Source organism: Eumetopias jubatus, unplaced genomic scaffold, assembly GCF_037043125.1.
Source record: "Eumetopias jubatus isolate StellerSeaLion01/CBP00866 unplaced genomic scaffold, mEumJub1_p1.0 scaffold_13, whole genome shotgun sequence".
Lineage (NCBI taxonomy): Eukaryota > Metazoa > Chordata > Mammalia > Carnivora > Otariidae > Eumetopias > Eumetopias jubatus.
In genome coordinates, this window is record NW_028274819.1 from 81,016,394 (window position 1) to 81,031,201 (window position 14,808).

The following is a 14,808-nucleotide window of genomic DNA, read 5'->3' on the forward strand; positions in this document are numbered from 1 at the left end:
GGTGGCTCAGTCATTTAAGGGTCTGCCTTCAGCTCAGGTCATGATCCCAGGGTTCTGGGATCAAGCCCCGCATTAGGCTCCCTGCTCAACACAGAGCCTGCTTCTCCTTCTTCCTCTGCTGCTCCCCCTGCTTGTGCTCTCTCTCTCTCTCTCTCTCTCTGTCAAATAAATAAAACAATCTTTATGAAAAAGACTAATTTTATTGAATAATTAATGCTTTTAAAAGGTGATATGATGTCACAATCACTGATGGCTTATAACAATTATTTTGAAGAATTGTAGATTACTTCATATGGTGTAATAGGTAAATATTTAAAGAAATAATCACATCAATTGAAACATTCTAAATTAAGAATATTGGAATAACTCTAGATTAGAAACATGCTAGTTCCAAAAATGAATTTGTCATCTTGACGTTTCAAATCCTTGGCTGTGAGTTTTTATTTCTGTTACTTAACCTTAGTGAATGCCAATGTCCTCATCAATAAGTGGGATAATAAGCCCTTGCCTTCTGTGCTTATATATTGATCACAGGCTTATGAGCTCACCCTTAACCAAAAGAACACCACAAAGCTTCACGTTTCTATGAGTTTCAGTCAAGGTATCATTCAATAATCAAATTTTTATCTTAAAAACTATTATTATTAAGAATCCTATCTGTTGTAGTGTCTTAGGAAAGATGTTACATGCAGGCAAATGGCTAGGTATTGAAAAATGCTTATTAATTCTCATTCAAAATAAATGTAAGAATTACTTTTTCCATTCTTCACCAATTGTTTTTCATATATATGTCTTTCATCTGTCAGGAAATGATTTTTATAAGAGATCCTTAGGAGGATTATTTCTAAATTCCTAAAATCAACTTGGCCTAACTTCCAAATGTTGAATTGCTTTGGTACTAACACATTTTATTAAACAATCAGTGATTTTGATTTGCCAACTCACTACTTATTAACTGTGCGACCATAGTCAAGCTTTTATTTGCTCTTCACATATGTTCAGTAATCTTTAAAATGGAGAAATTAATATTTAATCTCTAAGATGCCTAGCATAGAGTATGTATGCTAGTAGGTAGTGTGATTATAATTTCTTTTCCCCTTTTTCATTGTTTTAGAATGTCAAAGATAGTTTCTGCATGAGGTCTGGCCAATTTTTATTATAGGATATTTATATGAGACACAAAAATCTGACAATGATCTGAATAATCCTAATGATAACAGAAAAAATAGTAGCAATAAGAAACAAAAGTGATGAAAGACATCAATATGCAATCACTTTGCAAATGATGCAACAAATACAAAGTTAATATTAGAAAATCTTTCAGTCATTTTTATAGAAATCACAGAAGTTAAAGTTATGAGGCCCCACAGAGTACCTATCTTAGTTCTTCAATATTATAATCTTACATAAGAATCTGATACCCTAATGTTGGTAATTAATAAAATTCAAGTCTCTGACATCTAGTCTAAAGTGTTTTACCTTTTTCAATTGTTTTTGTTTTTGTATAAGATCAAACTCAATTTTATGAAGTTTAGAACTCATAGTAAGTTATATTCACAAAACCTTTAGTGTTAGAGAATTAATTGAGAATACCTAAAGCATGAACGGTCTAAAGCTTACTAGCACCACCTACAGGATGAATGTATAACCAAGTGCAATTTATTTTATTTTAAAGATTTATTTATTTATTTGAGAGAGAGAGAGAGCAGGGGGTTGGGGGAGAGAGAGAGAGGGAGAGAGAGTCCCAACCAGGCCCGGTGCAGAGCTTGACGCAGGGCTTGATCCCACAGCCCTGAGATCAGGACCTGAGTCAAAATCAAGAGTCAGACATTCAACCAACTGAGCCACCCAGGCATCCCTAACCAAGTGCAATTTAAAATAAACGCTTTGATTCCCATTCCTTTTTCTAAACACACAACTCTCATACACCAAACATTGTGACTTACTCAGAACAGATTTAAGACTAGGAAATTAAAACCCAGGAGGAAGGTGAACCTCAACACTTTATTCCTAATTGTATAAGATTTATCTTGTTGAATGGTGTTGGGAAAATTGGACAGCCACATGCAGAAGAATGGAACTGAACCACTTTCATATACCATGCACAAAAATAAACTCAAAATGGATTAAAGACCTCAGTGTAAGACAGGAATTCATCAAAATGCTAGAGGAGAACATAGGCAGAAACCTTTTTGACCTCAGCCACAGCAACTTCTTGCTAGGCACATCTCCAAAGCAAGGGAAACAAAAGCAAAAATGAAGTATTGGGACTTTACCAAAATAAAAAGCTTTTACAGAGCGAAAGAAACAATTGACAAAACCAAAAGACAACCGACAGAATGGGAGAAGATATTTGCAAATGTCCTATTGGATAAAGGGTTAGTATCCAAGATCTATAAAGAGCTTATAAAACTCAACATCCAAAAAATAAATAATCCAGTCAAGAAATGGGCAGAAGACATGAACAGATATTTCTCCAAAGAAGACATACGAATGGCCAACAGACACATGAAAAAATGCTCAAAATCACTCGGCATAAGGAAAATACAAATCAAAACCACAATGAGATACCACCTCACACCAGTCAGAATGGCTAAAATAAATAAGTCGGGAAACAACAAATGTTGGTGAGGATGCAGAGAAAGGGGAACCCTCTTACATTGTTGGTAGGAATGCAAACTGATACAGCCACTCTGGAAAACAGTATGGAGGTTCTTCAAAAAGTTAAAAATAGACCTGCCCTATGACCCAGCAATTGAGCTACTGGCTATTTATCCAAAGAATATAAACATAGTGATTCAAAGGGGCACATGCACCCCAATGTTTATGGCAACAATATCCATAATAGCCAAATTATGAAAAGAGCCCAGATGTCCATCGACAGAGGAATGGATAAAGATGTGATGTATATATACACAACAGAATATTACTCAGCCATCAAAAAATGAAATCTTGCCATTTGCAATGACATGGATGGAACTAGGGGGTATTATGCTAAGTGAAATAAGTCTTTCAGAGAATGACAATTATCATATGATTTCACTCGTATGTGAAATTTAAGAAACAAACAGATGAACATAGGGGTAGGGAGGGAAAAATAAAATAAGATTAAATCAGAGGGGGAGACAAACCATAGGAGATTCTTGACCATTGGAAACAAACTGAGGGTTGCTGGAGGGGAGGTGGGTAGGGGGAAGGAATAACTGGGTGATGGGCATGAAGGAGGGCACATGATGTAATGAGGACTGGGTGTTATATGTAACTGATTAATCACTGAACTCTACCTCTGAAACAAATAATACACTATATGTTAATTAATTGATTTTAAATAAAATTTTTAAAAAAAGATTTATCCTGTTGCCTTGATTCTTTTCCCTCATTTCTCCCTAGTAACTAACCAATCTATTGTACTTAACCTAAGATCATAAGATCAGTGTCCTGAACCCCTTAATGTACTTTCTTTCTCTAACACTTTCAAATAATTCACCTGTCTAGGCAATGATTTTTGAAATGTTTTCATGTGTATGTATGTGTGCATGTGTACTATACCTACTTAAGGTGTCTTAATGGGTGAAAAACCTTCCTAATTTGTTTGCAAATTTGTTCAACCCACTATACCACCCAGTGTGATCTTTATGAAGTCTTTCAGGAGAAATCCTTCTATAAAGCTTACAATCTATTAACACTATTCTTACACTGAGTTACTGGAAAATTTTTATCTTGCCATAACCATGAATGCTAAGACTGGAAATATATCCATCTTTATTTTGGCCCTTTAAGTTTAAAGTAAAATTAATGGCCAACTTCTAATAATTTATAAAAGCATATGACATATATTCTTAAGTGTTAATCTTAACCTACAGGATTCATACCATACCCATTTTATCTTCACCTGGAATCTGTAAACCACTTATTTGATCTTTTTGTATTATATACAAATGTATTTTAAGCTGTTTCAAATCCTTTGCGGAATAATGCAAAGAAGAAAGGGGGAGAAGGAAAGTGGAAGGGTAGGCTGGTGGAGGAAGGAAGGAGAGAAAGGAAGGAAAAAACTCAAATTGTATGTGTGTGTGTGTATGTGTGGCTCACATATAGGAGAATATCATGAAATGCTACATGGTTACTCATAAGGATGGCTGTGACAAGCTGAAGCTGTGATAGTTTGGGCTCATACATCTATTTGGTGGCACAGATTCCTCTCAGCTGGGTCTATGGAAAGTTGGCCCAAGTAGATATGATAAATTCATACATCTACATCCTTCCTCTGCATCTTTTCTGTAACCCTAGTACCTAACATTGTGTTCAGTGTGTGGTTTGCACTGAAAAAATATTTATTAAATAAATGGATGAAATTATTTATCTTACGTTTGTTGAAAATGCTTCAAATCACACATCCTAAATCTACATTCTGTCATGTGAGGTTCTCAAACACATTATTTATTATATACCATTTTTTTTCTTTGCATGGTTCATTGAGGATGAATAGGTACAATATTTCTGTAAGCTGCAGTTCTAGTTAAAGTTCCACTATCAAACTCTGCATGAACTTCTGAACTTGGAAAAAGAGTTAGAGAAAAGACAAGGCCTAGACCCCTGTGATTCTTGATCACCAAATTTTTCCTCTAGTCCATTACTTGTCTATTTGTCCACATGCTATTTTATAAGTTCAGAAAGAGGTTTATTTCAGTTCAAGACTTTAACCTGAATTTTGGAGTCCTTGTACTAAGATTTTAATTTTTACTCATTTTCCCTTACAAATCAAAAATAGAACATATCAACATGTACTTTTTACATGTGTCAATAAAATAATCAAAGCTCCATCCATAAATGTTCTTGATTTTTTATCTCCTTGATATATACAATGTATAAGCTATTAAAATAATGTAATAAGCACTCAAACTAAGTTCTCTGATAAGTACCTCCAAAGAAAGTAACTGCTTTCATTCACAATGAGATAAAAATAACCAGCTGTATTTTCACTAAGACTATTCTGCCCAATTGCCATCCCCAGTCTAACCAATAATTTTTTTCACATAAATCATTCTGCCACAGATAACCAAAATCTTGCCTAACACAAGGACCATTTTTACATTATAGATAATATTTCACTTGTTTTTTTCCTTAGGAGGAAGGATTCAAATGAGAAAAGTACACTCTCCATAAAAATTCAGTCTCCTTTTTAGTATTTCCCTATATGTTTTATGAAAGAAAGAAATGTATTCACAATTGAAAAAATCCATTTATCTTTCTACTGCTATACTTCCTAGGAAATAATGACACAGAAAATTCCATGAGGAAATGTTGAATTGTACCTGTATTAACAGCTGATACCCAATAAAGCAATTACAACTTAGTGTTATCTTCCAGGTCATTGTGATCTCAAAACACAATTTGGGTCATAATTATTCTATAATTTTCTTTTCTTTTTCATGTCTAATTTCTAGGCCATGGCTATACTTCTGTTTCTCAGATATAGAAATTAATTTAGGACTGTTCTTTATTAAAATATTCTGTTTACTATAATAGGTTGGTTTAAAATGTCAGAATAAGCATAACATAAAACTGTAGTAAATGTATTGGAAGATTTTTTTTTTCAAAAACCATTTAAGAAATTCAGTTATAGGGGTGCCTGGGTGGCTCATTCATTAAGCGTCTGCCTTTGGCTCAGGTCATGATCCCAGAGTCCTGGGATCGAGCCCTGCATTGGGCTCCCTGCTCAGCGGGAAGCCTGCTTCTCCCTCTCCCACTCCCCCTGCTTGTGTTCCTGCTCTCTCTCTCTCTCTCTCTGAGAAATAAATAAATAAAATCTTAAAAAAAAATTCAGTTATAATACATTGATATCCAAATAGCCTTCCAGAGTTTATAAATTCAGCGAGGATGAAAAAAGGAAAGTAAAACCATGCCTAAAGAGACATTACAACCTTAATGCAATCACTGCTTCACTGTGTTGTCCCTGTGTCCAAGAGTGGTCAAAGGAAGTCAAATTAGAAATCTTGCCATGCTTGTTTCCATATTAAGATCTTTTACTGGAAAAAGACAGCTTCTATCCCTAAGAATCAATGCATAGGAATTTAAAGCCATGAATCACACATATTTGAAAATGAGTAAACTTGATTTTTACCAGAAGTTAGTGTGTATGTTGTCAAACCAACATCAAAAAAAAAAAAAAGAAAAGAAAAGAAAGAATTAGGACAATTCTTTCTAATCTATCCAGTTTGTAAAATGCTTAACTATTGACAATGAAGCACAGATATATATATTTTTAATTTTATTTATTTATTCATGAAAGACAGAGAGAGAGAGAGAAGCAGAGGCAGAGAGAGAAGCAGGCTGCTTCTGCAGGAGCCTGATGCTGGACTCGATCCCAGGACCCTGGGATTATGACCTGAGCTGAAGGCAGATGCTTAACCAACTGAGCCACTCAGGCATCCCTGAAACATAGAATTATGTGAAAAATTATAAACACTTTCATCAATAATGAATACTTTTTTTATTTATTTGGCATTATGCCTTCGTGGTTTAGTAGTTCCTCGTGATTTTGAATGTGTTTAAGAAGATTTGATTGTAGGGCACCTGGGTGGCTCAGACGGTTAAGCATCTGCCTTCGGCTCAGGTCATGATCCCAGGGTCCTGGGATCGAGTCCCGCATCGGGCTCCCTGCTCCTTGGGAGCCTGCTTCTCCCTCTGCTTCTCTCTCTCTCTCTCTCTCTATCCCTCTGTCTCTCATGAATGAATAAATAAAATCTTAAAAAAAATCATAAAAAAAAGAAGATTTGATTGTATATTCAGTAAGTCAGTAAATTGTTGCATATATCTCAAAAAAAGTATAAGATTCCTTTTAGGATATTAGAGTTAGTGATTTATCTCCATATAATTTCAGTATATTTTCTTGACTGCTTACTCTCATCATTTGACAGATTAACAAACATTAAATTTGAGAGTCTACATTGTATTACTGTGAGTAATAAGAAGTTTCAAAAAAACCCTCCTTTACAGTTGGTGAATAATGGAGGGAAAGGCAGAACATTTTCAAGAAGTATTTTTCACCAGGGGAACATGATTTTACAGACTGAGAATTCTGGGACATTGTTTATTTTTAGAAATATTGAAATCCTACCATTCCCAGGAAACTATTCTAAAAATCATATCTTTGATCAACTTAGCCCAAGAAGGGGGAAAAGGCCATATATACTGAACTATGAATAGATTAATAAACAGTAATAGAAATACAAATAATATACTTCATTTTTTAGGTAACTTTATTTTTAGGAAAGTATTTTCAAAGTGTGCAAATGCAACATAATTTAAGAGAAGGGAGTTGAACCCTAATCAATGTTGTAATTCTTCATACATATAGTTGAGTATTTTGATAACTATGATAGTTCTAGAGTAATGAAAATGGATGGGTATAATTAATTTGTACAAGCCATTCCAGGCTTCTATAAAATGGAAATAACATGACTTTTTCACTCACATTTATAGAAAAAGAATACTTTATATCCTCATTATATTCTGCTAGAGCACACAAGTCTCTCTAATTTAGAAAATTCATGCTTGGTTTTACACACCATTCCTAGCATGACACAATGAGGCACCAAGTTGGACACAAGACACCCCTAACCACTTCTATTTCTCTTCTCACTATGCATGATTTGGTTTTATTAGTATTAGAAAAATCAATATGTAAAAATTGTATATAGAAATAAAAGGACTATTTAATGTGTTATAAATGCATTGTCTATTTTCTTCCTATACTGGAAACTTGTATGCACTATAAATAGAAATAGTGTGTAGTGCATATAATCTGAAAATTGTGGTATTTAAAATTGTATGGTATAGATTTATTTTTAAAGCCCTGATATCACTGCCTAACAAACAAAAATAAACTTTGTGTAATGAGAGAAAGTTTCAAGTATAAAAGTAGAAAGGTACAAGGTACCTATAAAAGTATAGGTACAAGTTATAAAAGTAGAAATTATTTAAGCCTTTTTTTGCCTTGCATCTAAATGCTGTGTTATATTGACAGATCTGGGAAATTTTAGTGGCCGGACAAGAAGTGCAGTCTCGGTGAGGGAAGGCCAGGGGGTTGTTCTGATGTGCTCTCCTCCGCCTCATTCTCCAGGTACAGTAGGATCCCATTCTACATTGCTGCTGATCTCTTTTACTATATGCTCATTCTTTTAGACAGGGTATTGACTAAGAAACATTCCAGGTGAAATGTGCATGGTTTTTTTGAAATGTACCAGAGTACCAGCTTAGTAATTAAAGATCATATACTCTAACTACCACTGGACAGAAGACTGCACTCCTATGATAAGATTGTTTTATTGCCATTCTAACTGTTGATTGTTGTGGTTATGTCTCTGCCTGCCACCAGTGAGGAAAACATTGCCCGAAGCACAAGGAATGTGATAAGCTGAGAGAGTAAAAACTTTTCAAAATTATTTGGCGTGTCAGAGTTAACTGAATAACAACATGCATTTTGTTTCAGAGATAAGCTTGAAACTGGGTTGTTTATGGTGTTGTTTGTCACAATGGAAAAAAACTGCTAAGAAATATTTTTTTGAGTTTCAAACAAAACTATAATTACTATAATTTACATATTACTTTTTGGCCACTTGAGCTCTTATTTGTAAAAGTCATGGTAATAGGTTAGTACTTCATGGGGTTTGGAGGAACAGAATAGTAAACTGTGCTCAGATTAATTATATTCCCTTTGCCGACCCAGCTAATTATACTTTTTTTTTTAGTTCTATAATTTGAGATGAGTACCTCTTTGTATCTCAGTTAGTTTTCCTATAATACAATTTAAGAGCAGCCAGTATCAATTAGAGAGAGAGAATCAAATGTCTGTCTGAGAAATAGCAAAGACCTTAGCATTAACAGGAAACTGAATTCAGTCCTGGCATCTCAATCAATTATTCTTCTTTGTTTAGTGTGAAAATCATACTTGTTTCTAGGTTGTAATTATCGGTGTAGTAATGGGGCCCAACTTTGTTCTACCATGGATGATTCTTATCATAAATTACAATAGGACCTCAATCAATTTTCTTAAAATTTCTCATCTTTATCTGACCCCCTTGCTAATTTTTTTAATTGAGGAAAAAGAAAATTATGTTTCAATAAGAAAATATTTTCAAAAAAACATTTTGCTTTGAAACTCAGATAATAATTACTATCAGGAACCAATTTTTGAGTTTTCCCCCACCTAATTCTTATTAGTCAATTCAGTCTACTCCTTCTGTGAGTAGCTTGGGGACTTTTACAGTAAACATACTTAGTCTTACCTCCTTGTGATTCTAGGCTTAGATTCTTTCAAGGAAACATGTGTTGTAACTTTTTTTCTATGGATAAGACAAAAAATTTTAGTAGGTTTAAGAGAATCCTATAGCATTAATATATGCTATGTCTAATGTTGGGTTAGTAGACTTAGTTTAAGGAGCAATATTAGATGAATAATTGTTGAAGATGAAAGAGAAGAAGGAAGAGGAGGAGAACAAAGGAATCTGCTCTTTATAGAGCAGATGAAAGTGTTCACCATCAGACTTACAGGAGTTAACATGAAAGCAAGATTTTTTGAAACATAACCTATATTGCAAGGCTGTTAGAACATGTGCAGAAAAGGGAAATGTGAGAGAATGATACAGGAAGCAAAACTGCAAGATTACACAAAGACAAATTATCCAATTGCCAAAGAAAACTACAGAGATTTCTAATGGGGAAAAGTAGTAATAATGAATTGCATACATGATAAGCAAGAGATAAGAATATGTATTAATAATTGGTGAAATAAAGATGTGATATCTGACTGACATCAATAAGAGTAATGCCAGATGGTAGCTATTGTGTATATGTTGTAAGAATATATACACCTGGGGCACCTGGCTGGCTCACTTGGTGGAACATGTGACTCTTAATCTTAGGATCTTGAATTTGAGCCCCACGCTGGGTGTAGAGATTACTTAATAAATAAAAATATATATACATTAGACTGATTGTATACCTTAATATGGTGGGAGAGGTTGTATTCTACTAGGTACTCATTTTGGGGTTTCACGTCAAATGATCCATTCAAACATCAGTGTTAGCACCACAGAATTTTAGGGGATATGTGCATAGCCCAAAATAACAGGAGTAACTCAGCATCCAGACCAATGTCTTAACACTTACCAGATGAGTAGTTTTCTCCTGATCAGTCAAATCCTATCTTTAAGGTTCTTTGTTGAACATCCCTTTTATATTCTTGCTTCAGCTGAAATTTGCATATACCCTGCAGATATGGCTTCCATACAGCCCTTTAAAGTCATGGCTATTTATTCTCCCAATTTGTATGTACCATTCAGAGTAAGATTGGAACAAATATCCTCCTTTCCCCTCATCACCCATTGCATTCTCCCTTCCTCCTTACAAACCCTCAGTTTTAAATTTCAAGCCCTTAGACTGTACACTTTCTTGCTGCGGTCATTTACACTCTCCCAGTTCATTATCTTAATTTCCTGAGATTTTACCACCTGGGTCACTGTCAGTTTCTTCAATACTGCTCCAGGCTTAATATTTGGTAATTTCAGCAGAGGTCTTACAACACCCTGTCCTCTACATTCCTCTTATTTCTCCGTTGTGATGCTCTTATTTTACAACCATCCATGGCCACTTGATCTGTTATTACAAACAGCTACAATCTCTCAATTACCACACTTCTTATTAGCATCTACTACCTTCTGCTTATTCCTTCCAATACCCTGATTCTAGGAATCCTTTAACGTCATTGAAATCTACAAATCATTGATCCTAGTTCCTTCTCACTCTTGCATAAAACTTCAATTTTCTCATCCCTCTTATGCTTCATCACACTGACTCAACAGTTGGCAAAACCTTAATCTTAACGTAGATCCAACTTTCAGCCTACTGCCTGCTCAAACCTACTCAATTTAATATGACTGTAAAAGAAAAGAACCAGAGAGACTTATGCAGACTGATCTGAGTTTAAAAGCCAAGCTATGAATTTGTTTTAAAGATTTTATTTATTTATTTGCTAGAAAGAGAGAGCATAGGTGAGAGAGAGTGAGCGAGAGCACAAGCAGGGAGAGCTGCAGGCAGAGGGAGAAGCAGGCTCCCTGCTGAGCAGGGAGCCCGATGCAGGACTCAATTCCAGGACCCTGGGATCATGACCTGAGCTGAGCTGAACGCAGCCGCTTCACCGACTGAGCCACCCAGGCGTCCCCCAAACTAAAATAATTTTAGTTCTCTTACTGTAATTCTGTCAAACCTGGTATGTCTCCCATCCTTCAGTTTTTCTGCCATCCCCATTCTCAGCTGATAACCATGCATCTAACTTCACTGGGGAAAGGAAGGCAATTAGGAAATAACTTCTACAGCCTTCACCACCAAATGAAACATGCATTAGCATCTGTACTGATAGATTCTAAATCCCCCCCTTTTTTAAAGAGAGAGAGAGAGAGAGAGTACATGTGGGAGAGTGGGGGAGAGTCAGAGGGAAAGAGAGAGACTCTTAAGCAGGTTCCACACCTGACCGGGTGTGGTGGGTGCTCCATCTCACAACCCTGAGATCATGACCTGACCTGAAATTAAGAATTGAATGCTTAACCCACTGAGCCACCCAAACACCCCTTTCCTTTTTTAGTATAGATGCATTGTTGTGCTTTTATGGCCAATCCCTTAACTTGTGCACTGTAGATCATCCTTTTTCTGTCTACTTTAAGAAATTGCTTCAGTAAAGATGATCTGCATCTTCACCAGAGATTGTTTAGTCTCTTCTTGATCATTCCCAAAAGCATGCAACTACACTGTCTCTTCCTTCACCTAAAAACAAAGCAAAGCAAAGCTCTCTTGACTCATGTCATCTTTCACCTACTACCTCACTTTTCTGTTCCTTTTCATCACAAAACTCTTCAAAATCTTTGTCTCTCATACTTTATCTAATTCCACTCCTTTGATTCTGTCTCTCTCTCTCTTTCTCTCTCTGTCTCTCTGTCCCTTTTTCTCTTCCTCTGTCTCTCTCTTTCTAAAAAGTAGATTTAGGGGCATCTGGGTGGCTCAGTTGTTACGCTTCTGCCTTTGGCTCAGGTCGTGATCCCAGGGTCCTGGGATTGAGCCCCACATCAAGCTCTCTGCTCAGCGGGGAGTCTGCTTCTCCTTCTCCCCCTCCCCCCGCTTGTGTTCCCTCTCTTGCTGTGTCTCTCTGTCAAATAAATAAATAAAATCTTTAAAAAAATAAAAATAAAAATAAATAAATAAATAGATATATTAAAGTACAATTTATATCCCAGGAAACTCACCCATTTTAAGTATAGTTCACTGAGTTTTAGTAAATTTATACAGTTGTGCTACCATTACCAAAATCTAGTGTTACAGCACTTCCATCATTTCACAAAGGTATTCCCACCCAATTTCCCCACTGATCTACTTTTTTAGAAAGCTCATTTTAACTGAATCGAATCATGTAATGTTCAGTCTGTGTATATATATATATGTGGTAAGAGAGAGAGTGGGTGTGTGTTTGGTTTATTTTATTTAGTTTAATGTTTCTAAGTTTCATTCATATTGTGGCATGTATCAGTAGTTTGTTTGTATATATTGCTGAATGGTAGCCCATTGTATAGATACACCACTTTCTGTTTATCCATTACTCAGTTGATGGAAATTTGGATTAATTTCAGTCTTCAAATTGTTGGTCACTTCATCCTCCATAAAATACTTTCTTGCTTAGCTTTTAAATACTGACACCTCTGAAACATATATCTCCAACCAGGAATCTGGCTTGTATATCCATTTGCCTATTTGACATTTCTAATCAGAATGGCTAATAGGCATGTCAAGCCTAACCATGTCTAAAATGGCACTTCTGGTTATATCTTCCCCAAACCTGCTCCACCTGCAGTATTTTCCAACTCAGTCAAAGGCAATTCAATCTCTTACTATCCATCAGGCCTTAGAGTCATTTTTAACTTCTCACTTTCTAAGACACCACATATAAACCATCACCAATTTTATTGGCCCTACTCAAAACTTTATCTAAAATCTGACCATTTCTCTCACCCTCGACGGTAGCTTTCCTGAATGAACCATCATCATCTCCTACCTGGATTGTTCACGATAGTGTCTTAACTAATCTCCCTTGTTTTTGATTTTATTTTTTTTCAATCTATTCTTATCATAATAGCCAGAGTCATTCTTTAAAATGAAGGTGTGTCATATCACTGCCCCTCTGCACAATACACTCCAAAAATTCCTCATCTACTAAGGACTGAATTGAGTTACCCCAAAATTCGTATGTCGTGTGATGGTATTCTGAGATGGGGCCTTTGGGATGTAATTAAGTTTAGAGAAGGTCATGAGGATATGGCCCTCAAAATAGTACTAGTATTAGTATCCTTATGAGCAGAGATACTAGAGCACTTGCTCTTTCTCTCCCTCATGTAAGATTATAGTACAAAGGCAGTGTGTGCATCAGAAAGAGAGCTCTCACCAGAAACCAACTATGCTGGCACCCTGAACTCAGATTTCTAGCCTCCAGTACTGTGGGAAAATAAATTTCTGTTGTTCAAACCATCCAGTCTATGATATTTTGTTATGACACTCTAAGCAAACTATTATACTGTCTCATTCAGAATCAAAGCCAAAATTCTCACAGTGGCTTGAAGAACCCTCACCATGTAGTAAGAGATCTTTTCACTACTTACTTTTCTTTCTCATAATGAGGTTGCAAATGAACATAATTATAAAATACATAAATAAAATGTGATTCTCATCATTAATAGAGAAGAATAAAACATGATATTTTGTATTGTTGGCAAAGGAACAAACTGAAAGCTAAAGTATTTGAATTATTGATTGAAAGCATAATCATACTAAGAAATAGTGATTTCATTCTAGTGCCTTGCTTGGTCAATTAAAAGGAGAACTCTGAAAATGTCTCAGGAAAGTCAAGTAAAAAAATATTGCTGAAGAGGCAAGTTTAAGTATAGAAAGAATAAGCCAGGGCTTAATCAATGAAAGAGGCCTAGGGTTTGAGTACCTGCTCTGATACCTATTATGATCTGAACAACTGCCTTCTTTTTGGTGGAATAAGTTCATATATTGTGAGATGAGTATATAACTTGATATATAAAATCTCAGACCCAAATTTCTGTCTCATCCAAATAGTCATGTAGACCATCATAGCATACCTATTAACTGATACTTAATTCTAGTTTGTTCCTCACTCTTTTTTTACTTTCTTATTTCAAATCATAATTATCTTATTATTTTATTTCATCAGAATTTTATTTATTTATTTATTTCAGGTTTTTATTTAAATTCCAGTTAGTTAATATATAGTGTAATATCAGTTTCAGGAGTAGAATTTAGTGATTCATCACTTATATGAAACACCCAGTGCTCACCACAACAAATGCCCTCGATAATCCCCATCACCCATTTAGCCCATCCCCCATGCACCTCCCCTCCAGCAACCCTCAGCTCGTTCTCTATAGTTAAGAGTCTATTTCATGGTTTGCCTCTCTTTTTTCCCATGTTCATCGATTTCATTTTTAAATTCCACATATGAGTGAGATAATATGGCATTTGTCTTTCTCTGACTGAATTGTTTTACATTCTAGCTCCAACCATGTTATTGCAAATGGCAAGGGTTCATTCTTTTTTATGGTGGAGTAGTATCCTATTGTATTCCATTCCAATATATACAATTATTTTTTCTTTAATTTTATTTAAAATCAATTAATTAACATATTAACAATTTTACTTAAATCATTAATTAACATAATCAATTAACATTAGTTTCAGAGGTAG

General features: G+C 35.2%; 1 protein-coding gene across 1 annotated transcript in view; it reads left to right on the forward strand.

The window, feature by feature from the left end:
* The window catches only part of CNTN5 (contactin 5), a gene marked incomplete at its 5' end in the record, with an annotated part of 571,224 nt that overhangs the window by 100,135 nt on the left and 456,281 nt on the right, over positions 1–14,808 (forward strand). The window contains one exon of the mRNA XM_088017513.1: positions 8,027–8,122. Within this exon, the coding sequence (XP_087873639.1) occupies positions 8,027–8,122 (96 nt within the window). The remainder of the gene's footprint in view (positions 1–8,026; positions 8,123–14,808) is intronic.